The 25,092-nt window shown below is 39.5% G+C and overlaps 1 protein-coding gene across 6 annotated transcripts in view; it reads right to left on the bottom strand.

Moving 5' to 3' along the window:
• Positions 1-3,646: 3,646 nt before the first annotated feature.
• NUMB (NUMB, endocytic adaptor protein) overlaps positions 3,647-25,092 on the bottom strand; it is a 38,238-nt gene continuing 16,792 nt past the window's right edge. Inside the window, exons 3-10 of one of the 6 annotated variants that reach the window (XM_009279257.2) lie at positions 22,330-22,362; positions 16,597-16,671; positions 14,549-14,689; positions 12,827-13,028; positions 10,278-10,580; positions 8,314-8,463; positions 7,315-7,458; positions 3,647-5,577 (exon numbers count right to left, since the gene is read on the bottom strand). In XM_009279257.2, coding sequence (XP_009277532.1) covers positions 4,874-5,577; positions 7,315-7,458; positions 8,314-8,463; positions 10,278-10,580; positions 12,827-13,028; positions 14,549-14,689; positions 16,597-16,671; positions 22,330-22,362 — 1,752 coding nt within the window. In that variant the 3' untranslated portion in view covers positions 3,647-4,873. The remainder of the gene's footprint in view (positions 5,578-7,314; positions 7,459-8,313; positions 8,464-10,277; positions 10,581-12,826; positions 13,029-14,548; positions 14,690-16,596; positions 16,672-22,329; positions 22,363-25,092) is intronic. The other 5 variants (XM_009279258.2, XM_009279256.2, XM_019472069.1 and 2 more) reach the window with 5 other exon arrangements.

Genomic DNA, 25,092 nt, shown 5'->3' with positions numbered 1-25,092 from the left:
TCCACGGCCACATGAAAGTACAGGTGACCGATTACAAGACTGGAAGTCTGAACTCTGTCCTTCTGCTGCATTAAACTGTTCTGGGAGCTCTGCCCTGCTGGAAAGCTCAAGAGGGTGAACTGAACAGAGTGTAGTGGGTGTAACTGTTCAAAAGTGGGAGACCCACCACCCTCAAGTTTATTGCAAACTTCTTTCCCCCCCCCCGTATGCCTTGCTGTAGCTAATCCATCTCTTCACTTAAGGGTTGTTGCTGTCATTCACAGAACAAGATGACACTGGGAACGCAAGGATGCTTTGACTTTAGAGAAGGCAGATAACCAGCATGAAAAATGGGGAGACCAATTCTTCGTACAAGCACGAGAGAGAAGTGCTCTTAAAAAAAATAATCTCTGAAGTGTTTGAAGATGGACCTGAACTGGCTTAACCAAAGCACTAATGAGTGATCAACATTTGTAATCCTGTGGAGCACTTTCCATCTAAATGCAAAGGACGCTGGCCATGAGAAACAGCTTGATGCATGTAAAATTAGCGTTCAGGTCCTATGAGATTAGTAGCTCTAGGGATGCAGCTGTAACGTCACGTTACTGTAGCTGTTTTATTCCAGTAGACCTTAGACAAATTTCTAGCTGGGTCAGTTTGGTTTCTATTTGACTGTAATCAGCTTTGGAGTGAAATGCAGAAGCAATGCTTCACAGAAAGCTTAAGATAAAATAGAAGACTACTTTTAGCCCTTCCTGAACGTTAGGGGTAATTTAGATGAATATACCAACACTGTTATCTGTTCTGAGATGCTGCAGTTCAAGTATCACTTGCTCTAGGAAGGCTCAGCAGATAATATATATATTTTTTTTTTCCTGAGCCAGAACTGTGCTGTTGCATTTATGGCAAAGCTGGGCTCAGTGGTAGCATTGCACTGAGTTTCAGCTTGGGGAGGCGAATAATATACACATAGAAATACGTGTAGGGGCATTTGACTTGCCAGAATAAACTTCCCAATGATCTACTCGTCTCAGTTAACTCCAGGAAAGCCTGGCTCTGCATGTGGCCTGGGCTGATTCCTGCTGCTACGGGCTAAGCGAGGACTTCCAGATGCAGAGCAGCTATAGCCGAAAAGCATCCTTCAGTTCAAGACTAACACTGAGTGGCAGCAAGCATGCATATGAAGGCTCTGAAAGAGAAATTTTCAGGCATTAAAGGGGGAACGTGTGGGGGGCAGGTGAGATTATATAATGATTTGTTAAATCAGAAAAGGCCCTTGGATGTCTTCAGTATCTCAAAATGGAATTATCACTTCTGAGCAAAAGCATTTTTTTACAGCCTCCACAGTATTATTGTAACCTAGCATCAGCCCTAACAGTCCCCCTCTTCCTCATTCCAGGCTCCCTGCTGAGACTTGGATGGGTTAATCAATTAGCACCATCACCCATTTATTATTTGCATAGACGTAGCTATAAACTAGTAGACTGGTGTGTAGTGTTGATGTTTTGGTTGGAGGGGTGGAGGATTAGCTTTTTTTTTTTCCTTCTCCTACTTCTGTTACTTTAATTTAAGGCAGCTAATTCAGGACTGTGCTCATACCACTCTTTCCTTCAGTCCAGACTCAGTACTCAGGGCAGCAGTAATAGGTGTAAATCCCCAGGCTTGACAGCTTAACGTTGGTTTGGAGTCTAAATCCAGTAAATCAGTTCAGCTGCATCTAAAAATAAGAATTACTAATCTAATGGTTGCGCTCTCTTCAGCACAGGTATGGCTTCAGGATTGGACACACTGCTTTAAGATGTGAACAAACTGAAAAGTCTAGAAGCAATCCAGTAAAGGAGCGAGAGGTGACGGTTACCAGCCATTTGGGGTGGGTCTTTCTGTGGTCTGAGAGATTCTGCTTGCTAGAAGAGACATTTTGCCGTTAAGATGCTTTAATTAGATTAGGGAAAACTTCCTCTGCTGTAATTCATGGTAGGCATTACAGTGTAATGTTTGAAGTTTGTCATCATTGCATATTTGAGAGCAATGAGATGGTTCCGAGACCTTCTAATTGTGTTTGTACATAACTTTGCATTTAACATCTCAGACCAGCACCTTTTTTTTGTGCATAGGATATTTTAGTATTTTAGTATATAGTATGACTTTGCCTTTTGAGACCAGGGACTAATGGCAGACTGTTGAATTCCAGTCTTAGTGAAGCCCTCTCAGTTCACGTGGCAGGTAGCCAAGAAAGATCTGTGGACCTGCTCAGGAAGTACAGTTAGAAGTTGATTCTGGTTGTATCATCAGACCCTTTTGTCCCAGAATAAGCAGTCAGTTCTATAATATCCCTTTCTACTGCGCCAGAGGCTCTATTTTTAGAATATTTAAACGTTCTGTGTAGTCAGCTTTCATTTGAGCTGTATGGTTACACAAGATGTGGCCAGGGAGGACTTTCTCAGCTCATGAGGGCTGTAACAGCCACCTGGACTTTAACACTGAAGGTGTAACATCTCTGACCTCCTTTCAGCTGCATAACCATGGTAGTAAGGATGGCATTTGACAGCATGCAGTTCAGTGCTTTAAATAGATGTCATCACTGTAATAGTTAACTAAAGGGTCTTTTTATATTTCTTCTATTTGGCAAGCTGAGCTTTTCCCTCTATATAGTGCCACTTGACTGCCTAACTGAATGTTTCCTTTTTTGATTTGAGAATCAAGACGTTCATTTTCTTCCCTAAACAATGGATTGTAGGAAGGTCATATCTCCTTTACTGTTATCTCCAGGGCAGGGGAAGGGTGTAGCTATACTGGGCTATTTTCAGCTGATCTTTGGGCACTGCTGTGAAAGATATGGAACTAATAGGAAAGAAAGCATGTATAGCTTATTCTATTACAAATGTCTACAACTATTTGCTTACTTTGTGAAAGCTGAAAAAAAGCATTGGTAGCAACTCAAATACCATAGGGAATGTTGGCCATTACTATTCATATCATACTGAAAACAGGTGAGAATCTGTAAAGAAGAAAAGCCCCAGTTTTCTAGACCATATCACTGTGAGACTCGCTGTACTTGCCTGGAAATGGAAACTGCTGGAAACTAGGGCCAAAGGGAGCATTTCTTCCCCTTCAGGTTACAAAGTCCGACTTTTCCTTATGTCTAAAACTACTTACGTCTTGTGTTCTTGCGCACACAAGAATGCAGCAAGAAACAGTCATACGAACAGGGTAGGTATCAACTTACTGGGAGAACGGAAAAGGAGTGAAAATACACTGTCTTCTCACGTGGCTCTTAGGATCTTCACTCCTTTTAGTAGTAGGGGAAGGAAAACCAAAGTGAGTTTTCCTTTCTGAATGTTAGTGTCTTCGTATTTGTCTGTATGTAAATATTCAATGTTAGAAAATACAGCAATGCAAACCCAGAATCTGATGTTTTCAGTAATGCCCTCTATTTCAGAGCTTTAAATAGTTATGGGTCACAAGGATATTTGCAAGTTCAGTCTTAAAGTTCGAGGTAACCTAACATGGTGTACAAAATGAGAGGTGTTAAGGTACCATTGCTAAGCTTCTAGGTTGGCAAGCAGGGCTCATCTACATTGACCTGATAACACAGACGCTACCCAGAAGGGCAAATCCTGAAGACTGAAGGGGGGGGGACAGGGAATAAAGCTTTCGCAGACAGCACTTCTACCACCAACATTTATTTCTGTTAAAGCAGATTATAAATCATCAGTACAAATATATATAACTTACATTTGCTTGTAAGGCCAAAGTTTAAAGTAAAGTTAAAATGAGATGGTTTTCACAAGTCACCAGAGGCAGAACCTGGACCAGCTGCAGCCTTAACCACAAGGTTTCACAAATCAGTGGGAAAAAAACCATAAAACCAAAGTTAAAAACCTCTTAAGATCTACTGACAGACAAACATAAAATGGTTTCCCAGGTAGCCCCAGGATGTAGGTATGATTACAGTAAGTTGTCACAGTAGTGTTAGAACCAATAGATTAAGACGAAGAAACTGCAGCAATACATGAAAGGAAAAAACCCATACTATATATAATATGTAGCTTGATTCCAATAAAAAACAGTAAATTTTCCCCATGGTTTTCAAACCATGACAATACTGCTCTTTAATTTTCTTTATTTAAAACTACGATATAATGACTTATTGGTTGTGATTGTTGTTGCAATATGCTACTTACAATGAACAGATACAAGACCAAGCTAGAGCCCCTTTTTCCACCCCCCCAATATTACTTACAATAAGAATCAGAGATAAATCAATCTTATGTACAATTTCTTACATCCAACCCCCCCCTTTTTTTTAACCTTTGGCAAGATTACTTACAACTCATACAGCTTTTAATATCCAACTATTTAAAATATTCTAAATGCATAAAAATAAAGATTTTGGCTTTACTTTATTCTTTACATATAATATTCACTTTGTTACTCAAAATGGAAGCTCAACTTTTTCCACAAACCTAGCTTTTGCTAAGCAGGTGACAATCTCCCACCCATATCCACCCCATTTTTTCCCTGAGGGGGAACGTCCAGGACTCGCAGGGCATCAGAAGGACACAAGTACAAAATCTGCCTTCCTTTCTGTGAGATAATTGATGTTTCTGCAGAACAGGCTTCAGGACTGGGTGCCTTTCTTTGCTCTGTTTGACTTCCAGCTTTCCAAGTGAGGAGGGAATGCAGACTGGGACAGCTCCAGGATTCCTTTTAAGAACTGCATATTAAATTCTCAGTATGTTTATATCCTCCCCATAATTGTTCCCTCTTTCTAACTCATTTTCGTTTGAAGGGACCTTTGGGATTATCAAAGCAAACTGATCAGAGACAGTCCCCTCTGCTCCCTTTATCCCTCTATTCTAATGTACAATTTATCCACCCCCCATAGGACTGCTTAAAGTTCAATCTCAAATGTCTTCTGTAGATCACTTGAGAAGGGGTTAGTTGGAGAGGGATTAGTGCGCTGCTTTGCCTTGCTCTCTAGTGCTGCCCACTGTGCTTCAAATGGGTCTACCTGCGGAGCAGCTGCAAGAGGCTGCGAATGCTTGTCCTCTGCAGCCCATTTGCCACCGTCAACTCCGTTTAAAGCTGCAGAGCCATTGTGCTGCGCAGGTGGATTGAAGAAAGGGCTGGCCGTAGCACTGTTGTTTTCATACTGAGGGAACGTCTGCTGTTTTACAAGACTGGGTGACTGATGCGGATGGGCTGCTGGAGTGTGGCTTGCAGTGCCAAAGACGTTGGCTACCATCTGGGAAGGGGTGATTCCAACCACAGGTACGCTTGGGGCTGCATAGGTCATCCCATTTGCTACAGCATAGGGCTGAGCTGGAATAAATGCTGGCTGCATGGGCGGTACCACGCCCACCGGCACAGGCTGAGGCGCAATGAAGGTGCTGACTGGGAAGGCTGGTGCTGACTGGGAAGCTGCTGGAGGAGGCGGGAGTAGTGGCTGTGGGGCTGGGGTTGGCTGCTGTTGGGCTCTGACAGTCTTTGAGACCTCTTCCAACCAGCGGTCTGCCTCTGAGGGAGTACGTCTGTGATTTCCTTGGAAGAGACTTGGTGAGGCCGCACCTGAGGAGGTGCTGCTCCATTCAGTGCCTGGGAAGGAAAGCATGGTGAAGTCACTAATATTTCCACTCCTCACCCTTTTATCAGTTAGAAAGGCTGGAGGATGTACACAACGACAGACAGGCCTCCTCCCTCCATGGTTGAAAGACTGCTACCAACATTGGAAGCATCTTTATGCATCTACTGTACTGTTCTGTTATAGAAAGACATTGGTCAAGAAGGGGTAGAGAAGAGTTTCTTCACTAAAATGCAGATGATTTTTTTTTTTTCTTCATAGCAGACATCTGAGACTTCAGGGCATGCAGGAGAGCTGCCGCCTGCACTCATAAGTTAGTGGTTATGGACTAGATCATTGCCACTAATTCCTCTAACTGGGGAGTATCAGTTTCTGAATGTACAGCTCAAGACTGGTGGACTGTTAGAACACAAAGCTACAAGAAACTGTTTTAAAGACTCGTTTGCTCTGTTTCCTAAATTAAGGCTTTACCCTCTAAAGGACAGTAATGTAATGGTACTGAATGAAAAATATTCATTTTTCTGTCCCATACACATTGAAGTGAAGAGTGAGTACTCACTACAATATATATATGAACATTTAAGGCAATACATCTAATCAAATTACTATATGATATATAAACTGTACTTACTATGACTCCTTTATATTCTTCCTCCTTCTCCACTCACTCTTCCCTTACTCTTTTCATATATAATTCAGGCCGTTAACCTCTCAAACTCTTTTGCAATGTTCAACACTTAGCATTTTAGACTTTTCTTCTATAAAACCAGCTCTGATTTTAACTCATTTATCTTCAATGATTAAAAAAAAAAAAAAACAAACACCATCATTTCCATTCCTCCCACAGTTTCAAAACTATCTCCCACCAGCTGAGTTCTGGTTTTCCTTCTCCCTACAGTTTCAAATTCTCTTTCCCTCCCATAGGGCCTTGCCAGGTTTCCAATGCGATGAGAAAAGCAACCAGGAATGCTAGAGATGGCTCTGCACATGTGTTACTTGGTGTTTTGGAGCAGTGGAAAACCATTACTGCTCAGTATTCTTCATTCAGCCTGATCTAGTTAAATGCCATCTAAAGATCAGTTTACTGCTGTTTTTACAGTGGGAACTGTTGGAGGCAGAGCTTAGATACTCTCTCTTATGGGGGAAGACTTGCTGAAAACGGGTCTGGTACTCTTACAAGGCCGAGTAGAACCTACTATTTCACTAGCAAAGTTTCTCTTTTCGAGTTGAGCTTACATCAGGAAATGTTAGTTTGATTGTAGCCTTCTAGCATACATGTCCACAAGGGTGACAGCCATTTAAAGTACCACCTTACATTGTGTATAACTATAGACAAGGGCTGGAGGGACAGACTAAACTTACTAAACAGAAGAAATGAACCTCTAAAGCCTTTAAGCAACCAACTTAATCTCTCCTTACGTATATTAGTGGAAAGAACGCACAAAAATTATTTTGGGTAGACAACAGATTCCTTCCTCTTCATCCCCAAACACACACTATTTCATTACTTCCTTTTTAAGCACTGGATTTTCTAAAATGCTGCCAAAATAAGAATCAGTCCAGCTTATAGACCCAGAACCAGTGAGTTCATCGCTTCCCTCCATCCACTTGTGCAAAAGGCTACTACTTCCGGCTTTTGTTAGTGTTCCTTCCACTTGCCATTAAGTGGCATTGACAATTGTCTCAAGGGCTCAATTATGCTTTTGATCCAAGTTCTCATAGCAATGCACCGGATCTACTTCCAATCTTACCAGCGACCATGGCTGCAGCTCCAGTATTAGCAGCAGGAGCATGAGCCCAAGGATTGGTTTCACGAACTGGCATAGCTGTGGACACTACAGCAGCTTGGGATGGTTTAGCAGCAAGCACACAGAAGGCAGAGGCAGTGCCATTAACTAAAATGGGAGCAGACAACATCAGTGCAATTAATTCATGCAAGGCATGCACATGACTGGAATATTAGTGGGCCATGTCATACCTATCAACATACAACAATTTTAGACACTTCCACATGACAGCAGTTTGTGTAAATTAGCCAAAATGGACTGACAGTCAATAAAGCTAGTAAATTCCATTTCACCAAGCCAACGCTTGTTAACAGAATTGTGGGATGGTGGATTTTTATGTATTTGATGAGACCTTGAGTTCTGATGACCGACTGAAGTTAAATTTGTTGTTTTTACAGAGAAGAGATATGGCTCACCAGAAGTTACTGTATGATTAATTTTAGATTCAAAAGAAGAACAGATTTTAGATGCAAAGTAACAATAACTACACTTAACAAGAAGAGGTTCTTTTTTCACACAACTTGTATAAAAGCATATCAGTGAAATGAAGATTAGAGGCTGCTATGAGTTCCATAGTTGGCATCTCTCCACAACTTATCTAAGAGTTTGTGTGAAAAACAGTGATCATGTGGTGGCACAAAGTCTCTTCCCTTGTGGGATTTTGTTCCTGTGACACACAGTTGGTAAGGTTTTTGCAGTTCAGGAGGCAGAATGTTAAAATAGCCATTACCTCAAAGCCAGTCCCTTTTACAGGTGACTATCATGTGGTAGGTGCATGAACTTTTTGTTAAAAACAAAAACACAGAAAAACTAAACAGACAAGATGAATAAAGCAGGACGCATTCCCCCAAAATACCGATAACAGGACTTGCACAAGAAATTAAGACCATGTGTTACTGGAAAGCAACATTATGTGCATTCAAGCCTCATCCAGCATGACCACGGCACGCAAAGAAATCAAACCTTGAAAGGCAGGAGACTGTGGTGCGACTACTGTCACTGGTTTTGTCATGGGGGCCGAAGAGAAAGGATCTTCTGATGGTGTGCTGAAAGCACTGGTGATCTGAGAGCACAGGGCACTAATGCTGTCCGTTTCCCCTTCTACCTCAGGGACTAAAACATAAACAAAATTCATTAAATTGGAAGTTTAAAGGATACAGAAACAATTTACAAATACCAGTGCAAAACTGAAATATAATCAGTTCCCTTATGTCCTAGATGTTCCTGCTACTGATTTGCATGACAGCTTTTTTTAAAATTAGTGTTGAAGACCTGACCTGAAATAGAATACCACATTAGTGTATTTTGTGACTAAGTCAAGAGGGTAAGGACATCAGCATTCCAGATTTAAAGTCGGTTATTACTGCTTCTTTGTGTTAGTGCAAGAGGATGTTCATTTCAGAAAATAAAAGGGGTTTCTGTAGCTTTAGTAGAGATCTAAATCTTTCAGTATTAAAGTACTAAACATATCAAGGATTTGGCACTGAGATTTGGCACTCTGCAAAATGAAAATGCTTATGATAGATTTAAGTGTTCCATCAACATACTTCTACAGTAACTAGATGAAGTTTAAACTTGCTGACAGCGATGCACAGTGGCAAGTTAAGTCTAGAGTTAGAATGTTGATTGCTCCAGTTCAGCAGTAGCTGAAATCCCTAGCTCCTGTGGTAGAATTATGAAAAGCAAAAGCTGAATGCTCAAATAAAACGGACACTCAGTTTTAAACCAAGTATCAGCATAATGTGGATAAAGTAACATCTGGAGTAAAACTGCCGACTTACCAGATGTTCTCATTATTACTCATTGCACTGCTTTTCAAAAGTACTGATCATCAGTCCTTCATTGCACAGAACCAACATAAGCAGGCATAATTAAGCACAAAGAATATAAAAAACATAAGATGTCTGGACACAACATGCACCATATCTAAAATTCAGTGGGAGGCATGCCCAAAAATTGATTCTTTGAGGGGTATTCCAATACAGCGCATGTGGTGTGACAGTAAGCAGCACTGGCAGCAGCATACATGGGAACATGCATCAGAAATGTTCTGAATCATGAAAAACTACAAAAGATTGTAGTGTGCTCAGTATCACTAGTGAGCAGTGCACTATTACTGTAAAACTGATAAACTCAGTGCTGGTCTTAAAGCACAGGTCATCAAATAAGGATTGTAAGAGAAGTCAGACTAGGTATTTTTGTTGGTTTTGCCTTTGCCACAGTAATTTTTACTGTAAAGCCTAGAACCCTAAAACTAGCTCTGTTGCCAAGTGAGAGCACAGCTGGCCTGCAGGATAACCTGGCTAAGGGGATTCTAGGACACTATGCAAGGTACTGAGCACCCCAGGTATTTATGTTGGTATGACTCTATAAAACCCCACTACTATCATGTGAAAACTGTACCACGCATTACTGATACAGCCAGCTGTACCACCTAAACAGTAAAGTTTCTTTTAATGCGAGGTGAAAAGCCATTTCATTGCTCTCAGAAAAGAATTCAGACAGGCAGATGGACAGACTGCAGAAAAGCATCACATGATCCCATGACAAGTACTTAAGGCCTTGAAGGGATTTGTCTCTCAAGATGCCCTGGCATTAAGTGCAGGAACTGGTTCAGTGACTCAGAGGGAAGAGCCAGCACCTACTAATGCACCAACACCCATTCCTGGAGCACTTCAAGCTGTGCTCCAGTATTTCAGATAGTGATTAGAACCATTTGTCTTCTGCATGCGAAAATTGCATTTGAAATTCTTGCCTATTCCCAAAGCAGAAGTTTTCTGATGTGGTGATGTTTGTTCATGAGAAACGATCCACATGAGGCAGAAAGAAGGATTTACTAGAAAATAAGGAGTTATTTGAAGCCACAGAGAAGGAAAGGAGGAAGAGACAATTTAAGGTAATGTTTCACTGGAACCATTTGGTTTTACCTGAGTTTTTCATGGGAAAATCGGTCTTCCTTTGCACTGTTGAAGGCAGCTCATTTATTCGCAGAGACAACTGGCGTTTAAAAGGAGACATCTTTTGGCTAAGGGCAGGGAAACCCCTGAAAGACCCTTGCCTTGCAAGCTGTTCTATAGGGGCATGCCTCCGTGGAATAGCATGGGGATTGCTCATTTCTTTATCCAGAGAGGCAGCAACTTCAGCAGTAGGAGAGGTTGGTGAGCCAGAAGAGGGGGCAGTATTGTTTGGTGCAGCACCTGGTGCTACTGTTTTCACTTCTGTTTCAACTGCTGGAGGAAATAGGGTGAGGTTAGAAGAGTAAAGCGAGTAGTGTTCAACTGCCTGTCCCTACCCCCATTTGTTTTGCAAGGAGAAATTGCAGGAATTTTCATAACTAGTACTCTTCCAAACGAGTTTCTAACACCACAGCAGAAAAATCATTTCTGTATACCTTCATTGTCTTCACCACGTCACTTTACATACATCCAGTCTCCAAAGCAAAGCTTACTAAGGCTAGCCAGTTCATAGAAATGATGGCCTTATATATGTATTCTTTCCAGCTATTCCTGAGACCCCAGGTCTAGAAATACTTGCAATTCATTTATGATTAAGACTGAAAAGTGTATTGCGTGTTTGAGACCTTTACCTTGCCTCACACAGAACTATGGCCAAAATATTACTACAAACTGTATTAAGTGACTTAGGGTGGCATAGCTCAGCAGCAGCAGGGAACAGAACCCAGCTTTAGGACCTTCTTTTAAAAGCCACCCTCCTAGCCCTGCAGAATCAGCAGCAGTAGCCAAACACACTGCACAAGCTTCATCAGGCCAAAGGTAGCACAGCAGCATTTAACAGGTTAGGCTGCATTCACTGCTCAGGCTGCAGCTCCCCAGCTCCTCCAGGAAATGCTTTACAGATAGATGGAAGTGTGCTGCAAGGTAGATCCAGCCTCTGAGCTGACAGGCCTCGCTAACATGAGGCACATTGACAGGGAGCTCCTGTGTCACTTCCTTAACGGAATTTAGCTGTAATGTTACCACCCAATCACTAGTTAGTTGCACTGGAAGCTCCTCCAACTTAAAGTCAGCTGCTTCATTTTGCAGGGTTTTGCATAGCACCACAATTCTTCTGTCAACCAGACCTAATGGTAGAAATGTAGGATTAAGCCTAGTTTAAATCATGACACTTACGATTAGAATAGCAATGAGGATTTTTCCATCTCTAGGAAAACTCTCACTCATGTCATAAATGAATTGGCTTTAGGGGCAATAAACACAGCTCATCAACACAGCAGGAGAAGGGTAAATCTCACTATCCTGGTGTGAACTTATTTTACCTATATTGCTTTCCAAATGTTTTAGGAAAAACAATGACTTTTTTTGTTGAGACATCAACAGAATAACTAGAAGTCTGGTAAAGAGAGGAGTCACACTAGAGACTTCTGAGGAGCTGGAATGGTACGAGGAACTAATTATGTTGTCTTGCAAGCTTCAGTACCCATGAGTTGCAGCTGCTCGTTCAAGTGAAACTTTTCTAATCAGTCTTTCTTGGAAAGGATTTCACACACCTTCATTGAGTCAAGACTTTGACTCATGCCCTCAAGTAACAAAGGCTTTGTGTTTAAGCTTCATTTAGCACATTCTAAAACTAACGTATGGGAACAAGCAGATGGATGATGAAAACGAAGATTAAAGTTTTGCAATCGAGTGGCAGCATAAAACTTGCTGTGGAACCCTCTGAAACAAAAGTTCAGCTCCACTGTAAAGAGGGCTATGAACAATATTTATAATACTTATTTTTTGTTAGCTGTAAAACTCCACTACTTGTAATAAAACTTGAGTAAGAAGTTCTACTTTCACTTGAATTTCAGAACACTTTCAATGGCATTTTAAATGGCTAAGAAGTAAAAACTAACTCCTCTCAAATCAGTTTATTACTAGTTTTGAATGTAATTAACAGTGCAACAGTTATGTGTTTTATGAGGAGGGAGTTGTTGTTTTGGTTTGGTTTTTTTAGAAAGCACACTGTAATTGATCTGTCCTTCCCTCATGCAATATAACTATACATACACTTTGTAACCTGCCTTAAAAATCAAAATAAAAATACACTATTTTCTAAGAAAAATGCATATCATTTTCTGTTCATTTACCATAAGCTTTAGACTACAAAAAGGATTATTTCATCTCTGGCAAACTTGTTATATTTTTATAACATTTTTCTAATAAGGCCTTTTAATATGGTACCTATGGTGTTCTCTGCCATAAAGCAGGCTGACAAAACAAAGCAGGAGCAGCTTTCACATACGAAGCCACTTGTACTTCTTCTAGAGGAGATGTGGGAAAATGCGCTACAAGTAAATCTGGGAGCATTTTTCATCTTGTGAAGTGACAAGCATCTGGGAATATGATTTGTACATAATAAGGTTCAAGAGAGGGAATGCTGCAAGGACATTAAGCCTCAATCCTTGCACAGGCTCCAATTCACCCCAGTGCTGGTTTTGCTCACTATGGATGATTGTTTAAGTTGCACCCCGTACCTTTAGCATCCGGCATCTGTCTCATAATTTCCTCCCTCTCTGCTTGTTCAGTAGCTGTAGTGACCCTGAATGACCCCTCTCTAGTGAATGTGGTTCTGCTGGCATCAAAGGTGGCAGTCACTCCACACTCCTTCTCTCGCTTCTGCTTTCGCTCCAGGCATGCTGCAAATGCACAGCCCACGGCATGACTCAACCTTTCCCCCTGTACAAGACAACATTGCATCATACAGTAACTGGAACAGAAACATACATGTGCTTCAAGCATTGTGAAGTGATAACCTGCCTTTACAAGAGGAACCTAATTAAGGCATTAAAGAGGACTACTGTAATTGGCATCCTTTTGTATGGCTCTAAAATTAAACCCAGTATATAAAGACTCTCAACTACTAATGCACAAGCAGCGTTCAAGAAGGCCACCCAGAAATGAAAGAGATTGTCAGATAATCTGTTTAGTTCAACTGCTACTAAGATGCTAGTGCGATAACATGCCTGCACTGATCCCTTGCCTCTGGATACATTTGTGCACAAAGAAACTCTTGTGAAGCCATCTTAAGCAGGTGTAAGTCCTGAAGGACAGATAAGTACTATTCTCAGATGGAGAAAGTTTACAGAGGGCTCATGGAGACACTACCCTTGTGTGCAAGCATGAAAATTAAAAGTACAATGGTGACTACTTATACCTCTTAATGGCCCTGACCAAATGCACAAGTTAGTATTAGGAATGCCTTCTGAAAAGCACTTCCATTATTAACCAGTGAGGTCAAAAGGATCCACTATCCAATAACTGCAATAAGGAAAGGAAATTCAAGTCGGAGGAAGTCCAGCAATCCATCTGATACGGTGGCTACAGTTGAGTCGAGTCAGAGGCGCTATTAACTACCAGTAGCTCAACTCATCTATTATAATCAGTAAGTAAATTGACCTGTTATTCACAGAGGAAAACAGAAATGCTCCAGCTCTAACATAAGTTTAACTGGGAATTTCTAACTTCATTGTTCTCTTTAAAGAAAAATTATAAATTGTCGAGTACAATTGCTCTGAACATGCAGCTATGTGGAGTTCACGCAATGAATTTGCATGAGGTTTAAGCACTTTGTATAATATAAGTGGGATTCAATGAAGAGCATAAAGAGGAAAAGGCCAGATCAGGGAGTTAAATAACTTACTTAAGTCTACGCAACAAGAGACTGATAGAGGTAACTTACTTTCACACCTTCTACTGGAAAAATCTCCATCACTTAGGAGCAAACAGGTTGCTAATTTAATTCAGTTTAGCTCCATCCCTTAACACTCAGATGACTTTCCATTCAAGGTAACATTTGCATACAAGAGGCTGCATTCATAACCAGTCTGTATTTACTCACTATGATTTTATCCTGGAAAAACTGTCATTGCTGTTTCAGTTTTTGGCTGTATATCTTTTCAGATGAGAAAATCTTCTGTCTGTTTTTAGAATAGTAGTTCCCTTCTGCTAGAGGTACCTGAGGCTGACTGCATTCCTTTTAAACACATGCTGGGCACCGTTTCTCTCCACAAGATGACACCACAGAAGGATGGCAAGTAATTCAGATACAAAGAATTAGAACTAAAATAATTTTCAAGGACTAAGTAATATTTTAGCTGAAGTCAAAACATATTGCAGTATTCTAGGTAGTTAATTTTTCCAAGCATAACTTCCAGCTAGAAGCTGGAAAAGTTGGACACACACCATATTAAACTTACCGTGTCCTTTACAGCCATAAAGCAGTGGCATATCCAGCGTCTCGTTGTGCCATCTCGACAGATGTACGAGAATGCCCGATCAAAGTTCCTGTCTGGTGCGCAGAAAGAAACCTTCTCTATTGTCTGATCAACTATAAGATCCTAGAGGGAAAAAATCCCCCCCCAGTGAAAGAAATGTGAGGAAATACGGAGAAACACTCGAACAAGTAATTTTCAGTGTTAACTGCAAGAAGATGAGTTATTCTAAAAAGAGGACAACCTGATGTGGCTGTAATTATCTGTCAATGAATTCACCATTCAGAATCTGTTCCCAGTATGAAACAAAAAGGACGGATGACATTTTCCACCAGCCACCTTTGGTAGAAGCATGCCAAGGCACCACTTAAGAATTTAGGGACCCAAACAATTCCCAAGATCTCTCCTCTAGACTATGGAGCTCACATTTTTGTTTTATTTTATTTTTACAGCAGCTCCGGTAGTCTTATAATAATAATAATAATAATAATAATAATAATAATAATAATAATATCTTTACTGTGGTTAAAACACAATGCTGAAACTTATGGGAGAGGTCTGCAAGTGTGAAAAGGTCTAGCAGCTGCTACACAAAAAGCAAAAGCTGATCTGCCAATTACCTAAGCAGGGATGCAATGGAAGAACACCCCTGATTTGTTCCTATAGATTGATGGGAGAAGTGTTTCTAAAAAGGAAATAATACAGTTTAAGAACTATGCCATCTTCATTAAAAATTATTGTTTCAATATTTTTTTTCAAAATTGTTTCTTTTGGTTGGTGGTTAGTACTTGGCACCTGTGCTAATGTATTCAACCACCAGGAGGCAATAGTATATTCTCTTTTTAAGTCCTATACTTTTAATTACCCTCAGGATCTGCACAACTTGTTAACATTAAATTTTAAAAGATTAGATATATGCAGTAACATTTCTAAAAATAATACATGTATTATTATTTTTAAATGAGGCAATCAGTAGACTGAATTCACCTACATCAGTATGTTTGTATTAGAAACTGAATTCTTAAGAGACAGTAACTTTAGTGCTGATGAACCATACCGTAACAGCAGCCCTGGAGAAGTCTAGCCACAGAGCAGGTATTTGACAGGCTGTCATATTGCAGAAGGATATGAATTATCTCTACCTGCTTCTCAGTGTTGGCTTGCAGAAATAATCATTTAGGTTGACAAGGTAAGGGTTAAATAACATTAATATAAAATGAATTAATTTCAGACTAATGCGAGTAAAAATTGTTCTGATAGCCATGCCATCTTTTAAAATACTAGTACGCTTATAGAGGCAAGCCTAAAGCTCTTATTTCTAATTGCCTACATCTAGATAAAACCAAGAATCATTTGCTATTACTTGCACACAGGTGCCTTGGTGGTACATACTGTGGTATTTCACAACTGAAAAATTGTAAAACAATCTAGAAGGACACCACGAATACATTAGTCTTCCACTTCAGACCAACAGCTTAGATGATAGAATTAGGAATTACCGAATTTGATACTCAGTTACTATTTAGCTTGAGTCTGAAGGCCAATCCCCCTATTTCATTTACTCTCCTCATTGCATTTTTAGAAGCTAGCTCTTGTTCATTCAGACCCATTCTATGATTTGGATGCCCTGAAAATTATATTGATTAACATGAGTTTGCTCATGTATTGCTATGGCAGCCTTCTGCAGTGGTGCAGAACAAAATCAAGGGACTCTCCAAGTTCAATGTCAACAGAACTTATCAGGAAAAAAAAAATAGTTCTTCCGGTAAGTGGAACAAAAAAATATTCCAAGCTTGTGTTACTTGCCACATTTTACGAAATGTGTCCTGAGAGTAGTGTAGAATTAACTGGGGACAAAAAATTAGCAGGCATACATATGTGTACAAAGCAAGAAATGATTAAACTAATCCTACACTCCAGTCTTCCTTTCAAATACCAACATTTGCATTAACATAAAGATTGGTGTCCATTTAAAGTTATAGCACATATGTTATTATAGAGAGATTTAAAACTTTTGTCCAGGGAAATCTAACCTTTGTTTTCTCATCTACAACTCTGAGTCCATCCGCCGAAACCCACAGGACTGCTTTAACGGCTTTCTTCCCAGACTTTCAAAAAAAAGAAAAAAAAAGGAAAGGAAAAAAAACAGTTTTATGCCAACAGCATCCGACTGCCACCCGCTTCCCCTTTCAAAGAACCGTAACATTAAGTGTAGGTGAAGTCCACGGTCAGTACGGTGCCCAAAGCCAGATACTCAATCCAAGTTGCAAAACATTCAGAGAACCAAGCCAAAGTCAGTATTTCAGAAACAGCACATCGTGGGGATAGGGAGAGGGCACGGGACGGGTGGAGGCAAAAATAGGGTGTATGTCCACTGACAGTAAAAAAATTCAAGACTGACCAAGTGGGTGAAGAATTCCACTAAAGAGTCAGAAAACACTAATTCATAAGGAGTTACACCACAGGTAGCTTCTTTAGCACAATTTAAATATAGGAAAATTCTTACCTGATATTTCCACCAGCCCTACCCTCTGCCCCAATAGTCGCATGGCAGAATCATGGCATCACCTTAAACCAGTGTTAAAAGCACCCAAAAATCATCAGTTACTGTGTTACGAGCTTAATGCTAAGATCAATCATCCAAACATGTTTCACTAATTTATTAAGAGCTAAATGTCACGTCTTGGAAGAGAGGTAAAAAAATATGATTTCTTAACCATTTGGTGTCTATCTTGAAAAACCAATGGTGTGCAGCAGGCTGACACAGCAGAGGAGCGGTCTGGCTTTTATCCAAGATCTGACTGTGGGAACTTTCAGCTGCCGCAAGCTGAGGGTAAGTAAAAGTGGGAAACACAGGAAGGCTTCAGGAGCCATTTAAACTACGGATTCTTTCTAGACTGTTTACTTTTTAAGGGAAAGTTACAGAAAACAGTATAAACACTTGCCACAATATTCTTCTGAAACTAATTAACTGAACAGAAAATAGGTACAAGATGTCAACATAATTTTACTGTTTTTTACAGAGAACTACTACTAGAAAAAAAATTTTTTTTTTTTTAATGTGTTACTTTAATTCAAAAGCCCCATACTTTAGGCCAACTAACAAACTATTCTCCCTATAACTTTTTTTGGAGCACTGGGTTTACATAGTTTGTGGCTGCTAATGGCACCTGCCACAGTCCACAGCAGGGAGTGAAGAGAGCAACAACAACAACAAAAAAAGATGAGGGAGTATCAGCTACTGGCTTCATGCAAGAATTGCAATTATTTTTTTTTTTAATAGTTCATTTGAATATAATTTATATTTACACGGCAAGTAATGGAGCAAGGACATGTTCTGGCATAAGCTACCACATATTCCAAGTCTGCAACACCAACTTTAACACTGTAAGGATGAAATATCTTGGAGTAAAGAGTCTCCTGTTATATCACATTAGTTTCATTCTCAGAGAAAGCAGCAAGTGTGAAGAAAATGGGCCTGGCAGGACTTCTGTTTGTTTTTGGGGAGGAACTATCTGTCCCAATTTTGGAAGCAGCAATGACAACCCAAGCATTTTCAAGAAGCTTGGTGAGAACAGAATGGCACTGACTTAATCACTCTTCCGTACAAGAGAAAAGAGAGAAAATAAGCACAGCATGAAAGCAAGCTACAGAGAAGTGCTTGCAGAAGCGAGTTTCTAAATGTCCATCCAGCCTGCTGGATGCCCCAGAGAAGGTTTAAAGTAAAAGTCAGATTCTGGAATGCCTAACAGAAAGAGTGTAATTCACAAAGGAAGATGTACTTAAATTTACCATCATATGTGTTAAAAAATATTACAGTATTTGAAAGTCATTTCTAATTTTTGGTCTTAAAAGGCAGTAAATATTGATACCCACAAAATATAGTCTATATTTTCAATGCTTAGCTAGCTTCCATAGCCTAAAAGTCCCTATTAATCCCAAAAACAAATGGTTTGTAAAGGTCTGTCTCCTTGAACTGTTTTAAAAAGGAGTACCAGTTTCTTATAAGCCATTAATAGTCTTTAAATCTTTATTTCAAGCAAATACAAACCATTAAGAGAAGACAATGCCTGCAGGTAACTTTGGTTTAGATTACCATCATTAAAAACTGAGATACATGTCTTTCCCCAGCAAACAATAAAAACCTTGTTTCTGCAGAAATAGCGAACAGTTCCTGAAGTTTGTATTAAACAAGTTAAGTTTAACTGAGCTGGGTACTTCACAAAGCAGTACTGATCTTCAGCAGAGCTACTCCTCACCTGCTATTTCACCAAATGAGGATTTAGAAATAGCTAAGACATGGAACTTCATGTTTCTCAGAATAAAATGAAAAGGCTAAAGGGCTGTCTAAGTCCTCCTCTCCCACTGGAAACATAAGGTTCCTCATGCAGGATAACCAAACATGGGTTTGCTACACAGAGAAAAAGAAAATGCACTTTTATCTCCCAATTCCTTCTTCTAGATTTATGACAGATGCAGCACTTAGAAGGAGTAAGTCCTTACAGTCTATATCCCAAACCCACAGCTACTATTGTTGGGCAACATATGATTTTCCCATCTACTGAATCCTCAGCTTATCTGTGCCTACAAGTGATGTATAAAGGAACATACTTCTCCAAATCAGTTTATATTGGCTACACAAATCAAAGTACTACTCTATTACGGGTAGGATATTACCAAGTATATTATGATTAGAAAGTAGATATGAGCATTTGCACTCCTGGCACACACTGGACAAAGATCAGACTAGATGCAAGATACTGCATGGGAAGTGAACTCCAACACAGAATCACAGCTTGTGTAATGAACACTAAAAGGTATAGGTGACTCCAAACAAAAGTATTTAAAGCAAATGGCCAATATCCACTGGAACAGTGTGGTCTTAAACATTGCTACCAAGGGACTCATCTAGACATCCATATCAGTAGCTTGTCTTCATATTCAAGAGCTTTTGGATGACAGCACTGCTGGAGGAGAGCCACGCGTGGCACTGACTCCCAGGAGCCTGATTTGTCAGTGCTGAGTCAGCCCTGATAGAAACCTCGCTGCTCAGCGCTTCTTAGGAGGTCAGTAATCCGCTCCAATATGAGATTCGTTATCTGGACTAATTTCAGAGTCCTCAGAGGTCTCCAGGAGGGAGGGCGAGGCATTTGTCCTAACAGACAACGAGGCCCGAAGACAAAGCAGGACCACTGCAGGTTGGGCACAAGGGAAACTTCTCCAACAGATACGGGCATCCATCAAAAAAAAGAAAAAAAAAAAAAAGAAAAGTGGACTAAATCCAAAATGCACATTTCCTAATCAGCAGTGTGGGTCACGACAATTTAACTGTTAGAAGTGATAGGAACGTGGAGATAAGTAGCGGCTATATTGTAAGCTGGAAAATAAAATTTTAAGGATACCAGAGCAGAATTAAAGTTGCCCAATAATGAATTTTTTAAATACTTCTAAATTGTTTCTAGTCTTTCTGCCTATTTTATTCTGTCCTGGGATTTACAAACAGCTGTAAGATATATTTGGAGCCTGAGGTATATAAAAAGAAAGTTTTTCATTTCAGACTCTGTATAAAACATTGTGTGATAAGAAATACACGCACTTGGTGGAAGCAAACCATGAGAAAGATCACCGAATCTGTACTACTATTCATTACAACAGAAAAGCTTTAGTTTTAAAATATGAAGAACTGCCTAAAAAGGCAGTTGATTCGGTTATGTTGTGTATGCTACACAAGATAAAACTGCAGAAGCCTAACCTGGAGCTATCAACAGACACTCATTTTTATTTAAAGCTGAAAAGAGATTTTTCAAAGTATTTTCAATACTAAACACTTGAACATTTCCAGACACAAATCCATCAGATTTACCTCCTAGGGGGAGAAAATATGGACAGGGAAAGAAGCAAACCTGTCTAGACTGACTTTTTGAAAGCTAGCAGGGCCTTTTAAGCAGCTCTGCAGTTTGGAATATTGTATTAATCCCAATGCAAGGCATCTGCGGAGAAATTACAGATGATACAGCCAAAAGATATTAGTTATTAGTATTTCTCAAATATTAATAAGAGAATAGCTGTCCCTTTTTTTGCAGTTTTTCCCCTAGATTTGGCCTACCATTGCAGGCCAAAGCTGTAATAAAGGCACTGACATACTGATGCTGTGGGGATATCTAAACACTATGGATTTAAGTGGTTTCAGTGCTAACTAATGAAACTTCACAGGCTGAAGTAGAAGTAGGTCCCTCTTTGGCAAAATATTATAATAAAAGGCAAAGCAAATCTACAAGGCTGTGGCAAAGTACTGGACTTCATAAAAAAAGCTACTAAGATGTAATAGGGAAGCTGGCATATTTAATAGATAAAAATCTGTCTTTGACTTTTTTAGTTAAGTACTATGCAAAGCTCTGTCCTTTTACGTCTTTACTTTCTTATGTATCCTAACATAAGTTAGTACCAGCAAGCAGAAAGAAATCTAACATATCTGATCAGGTTGAGGTGGGGGTTTTTCTGTTTGTTTGTTTTAAACAAATTGTAAGTAGTAGTTAGCATTTTTGATTGTAAAGCAAACATCACATTTTCACTCCAATCTTTGTAGATTCCAGCTCTTAAATGTTGTTAGCACGTAGGAATGATCTGATTAATCTGACAGATCTCCCACCTATGGTATTTTGGCCCTTCACTATCACTACACTTTAGAAGTGTGCTTTCCCAGATCATAGGAAGAAACCTGAATTGGGGAAACAACTGTCCCTCTGTGATATCTTTCACTATCTGAGTGAAAGGTGAAAAAGGACCAGCTGAAAAAAAAACAAAAAACAAAAAAAAGCCCCAACCCCCCTTTGTTTATTCCCCAAGCAAAGCCAAAACAAATTTGTGACCAGAGAACAACCTGCTCCAAAAGATTTTGGTATGTATGGAAATTACAAACCTGTTACTTTCTACTTGGGCCAAGATTCATTTTATAACAAGACACTTCAGAAGCCATATCTTAGATTAACTCCATGTGAAAACTAAATTAAAATGTTTTACAGGAATTTTAAACTGAGAGGTAGGGAAGAGATGAGAGGTAAAAGAGAGAGTTCTTTCAGAGGTCTACAGGCACTACCTTGTGGAGATGTAGACAGCAGGAACAAAAACACCCAGCCACCAGTACAGCACATTCTTAATGAGGACAAAGAGTTGCTTCCCTTCACATCTAAGACACTGTCCTCATGAAAACAAGAGCAACGATAGAAACAGTAAATTTTTCAGTTATACAGTTGAGTTGCAATTAGAAAAACATAGTAGGTAAACACCTGGTCTCATCTTCATATACCTTGAATTAGGACTATGCTCAAAAAAAGAAAGGTTTAAGACATAGTATGTGTAGGCACACTGCTTTCTCCCAACGCTAACATTTGGGTCAACTCATGGTGCCAGGCAGCCGATCATGAAGCACTTACAAGGCACAGACCCCAACTGCTCTGTAGATATTTGCCCAGGTGATGTAGGCTGGCACAAGTTTAAGGGTTTAAAAGAACAATTCACATTTTTTTCAGGAAGACCAAATCACTTCAGAACACTGGATTTCTGATACAGTCCATGCGGATTTAATTTTCTGTCTCAGGTTGCTTTTTTAACCATATTCTTTGTTTGATCAATATATTTCCAAGTCTGTTTTAGAAGGAAATATTCTGAAATGGATTAGGGGACTCGCAACACCCTGATCTTATGGCAGTGCTATACCAGGGATGTAACTCCTTATAGTGCAAGCACAAATGAGGCATTAAACTTACTTTTCCAAAGAAGCCTTTGAAGAACTTCCTTTCCTGGAGGAACAGGGGGGACAAGTCGAGCGCTATTACTGTAGGTAGCTAAAATGTCCCAGGGTTTCAAACCAACAAGCACACACAAGAATAGGGTTTGGAGGGAAAGGAAGGGGTTTTTAGAGTTATCCATGAGAAGGTGCGACAGGCAAATGTGAAAATAATCCCATGAAAATGCAGATCAAAGGGCACACACAAAATTCTAACAAGCTACTGCCCTGAAATTGGTGGAAAGAAGAGAACCTCAGCCCCAATTTCATGCAAAGTGGTTACTTTATTTTCACTCTCCCTTGTTTAGTCCCTTTTAGTTAGGTTATAAACCAAACTTGGCAGCAGATATGGTGGCTAAACAATTAAAATACTGTATGGGCTCTTGTGAAATGCAAAGTTCTAACTCCAGAATTATAGTCAAGTTTGCTCTGTATTGATCACTCTTTCCCAAAGCAAATGCTTTGTAAGCTGGAGAAGCATGTATGGCTGGTATAAAGCAGGGTTAAACACTGCTTCATTTTCTCCCATTTATTTGTTGCTTTGGTTTACATGCTACTCTTACACTTCACATCTTATGCAGTCTTCTCTGAAGAGTGAGGAATTTCATCCTACCTTGTGGTACAACTAAAACACAAATGAGATCCCTTCCTCTTTCACTCTCTCTAAAGCCTCCCAAGGCTTTATACAATATTTATACAAATACTAGATATTCATTCTACAACTCTGAATTCATAGGCTGAACAAGACCCGTTTAAAGTCAGCTCAGACAAGGACAGACAGTTAGGCAAGCGCAAAGATACCAAAAGCTGAACTACAACTTCCTAAATTTCTTTATCCTGGAAGCGATTATACCGATTGCCCAATTCACATTAAGAAAAAGGCAGCACACAATTTTAAGCATATTTGCACGCAGTTTAGTTTACTGGCTTTATTTTGTTACCAGACTGTGAAAAGAAAACTGCAAGATCTGAACCGACCTCCTGAGAAAACGCTTCACCAGGTCTGGTGCTCTGCGAGCACAGCCACACACTGCTCCACATCTGAGGGGAGCTGGCATGAACCATACCACTGTTCCTGCTACCTTTCCAAATTGTTTCACTTGCAAGAAAACTGTGGTACAGCAGTAACGGGGAGGAGGAGGAGAATTGCAGATGAGACAGAGAGCGTCTTTGTGACAGCCCCTGACCCCAAATTAACACTGTGCAATTCCAACATGTTGATCACTGATAACAATACTATATTAAAAATATTTTTACAAATATCCTGAGGCAGTGTCTCGAGAATTGATTGATAAACAAGGTTATATTTAAAACAAAGCTATGGTTCTGACGCAAGCCAACAAAAGCCAGGAAACACAAAGTTAAGAAGGGAGTGTCCATCTCGACTTTGCATTTCCTGACTTCTGTTGCTGTGTGCCTCTCTGCCTGACGTCCTTCCACAGAGCCTTTTACCGAGTATCTGTAACACATTTATGTCAACTCAGACACTATATAAAGAACATCTCTAAGTTCAGTCAGCTGAAAAGCTTAACAATTTTTAGAGGCAGGAACAGTTATATATTTGGACAGGATATGCTGAACACTAGGAGGGGAACTAATGGATTAATCACAGTGTTGTGTACATAATGAGAAGGGGTTGGATGCTGCTGCCAAGTTGAGCAATGACTATTGCATTACACTAAATAACAGCTTTTTAAAGATAGCAAAAGCTAAAGAGATTCACCAGAAGCTACCTCATTTTTAGGTAATGGTTAATTTTGCTCTCAGCAAAATGCTTGTTAAACAAGATTATTTTTTTTTAATAAACTAGAAAAGGTTAATGGAAAAGGCATCATGCAAAATGGGTTTTAAACAACACTAAGTTAATGTAGTTTAGAGATAACTAATGCATGTTTTAAAATATTAAATTATGTCTCTTTACCTGCTAAAACAAGAACATATATTAAAACAAATGCATCATTTAAAACAAAAAGTGGTAAGTTAGAAACCAATACTACACACTAAAGCTGATTTAAAATCAAAACATGACATGAGAGAGTATACTTTTGTCTTTATATGATGTTCCCATACGTAAGTCAAATACACTTACAGGGCCCTTAAAGTTATTTTCCAGTTTGCGCTAAATATTTTAAATTCAGTGAAATGGTTCTGAAGAAGCCATTTAGTACTTAGTGTCCAAATACAAGGATCCTACCAGATATGAAATGTATACACAGTTAGTAATATACCCCTACTAAGGGAAAAATGTAAGCTACATTGGTAATATTCTACTAAGGGAAAAATACAAGCTCCATTGGTAATATAAACCCATGTTAATAACAGACTGATAGCTGAATACATGGGTTTCTGATGTATTAATGAGACCGCGATGCCACTTCATCAGACAGAAAATAGGGACATAACTCAAGTTTGTCTTCATTCATTCTAAACAATATTATAACCTGCACATTGTAGTATTGTTGGTGTGCAATTTCAGAGCTATAAAACTGTAACAACAGAATACAGTATGGATGAGGGATTGTCTAGCTAAAAGTGGCTTCTTTTACTCAGTTGTCAATTAAACAATGCCTGAACAAAATGTTCACCATCATCTGGTTTCAAGTTCTGCAAGATACAATGCTCAAAAACAATTACGCCACATTAAACGAGCAGGTAATAAAAAAAAATCCTGAAAGGTTATTTCCTACAATAAAGAGACAGAAAGATTTGTTTGCATCTTTTCTTTCAAAAAGCAAAGCAGAAA

The sequence above is a fragment of the Aptenodytes forsteri genome, unplaced genomic scaffold (genome assembly GCF_000699145.1).
Source record: "Aptenodytes forsteri isolate BGI_AS27 unplaced genomic scaffold, ASM69914v1 Scaffold3, whole genome shotgun sequence".
Classification (NCBI taxonomy): Eukaryota; Metazoa; Chordata; class Aves; order Sphenisciformes; family Spheniscidae; genus Aptenodytes; species Aptenodytes forsteri.
This window is presented reverse-complemented; position numbering and strand designations above follow the sequence as displayed.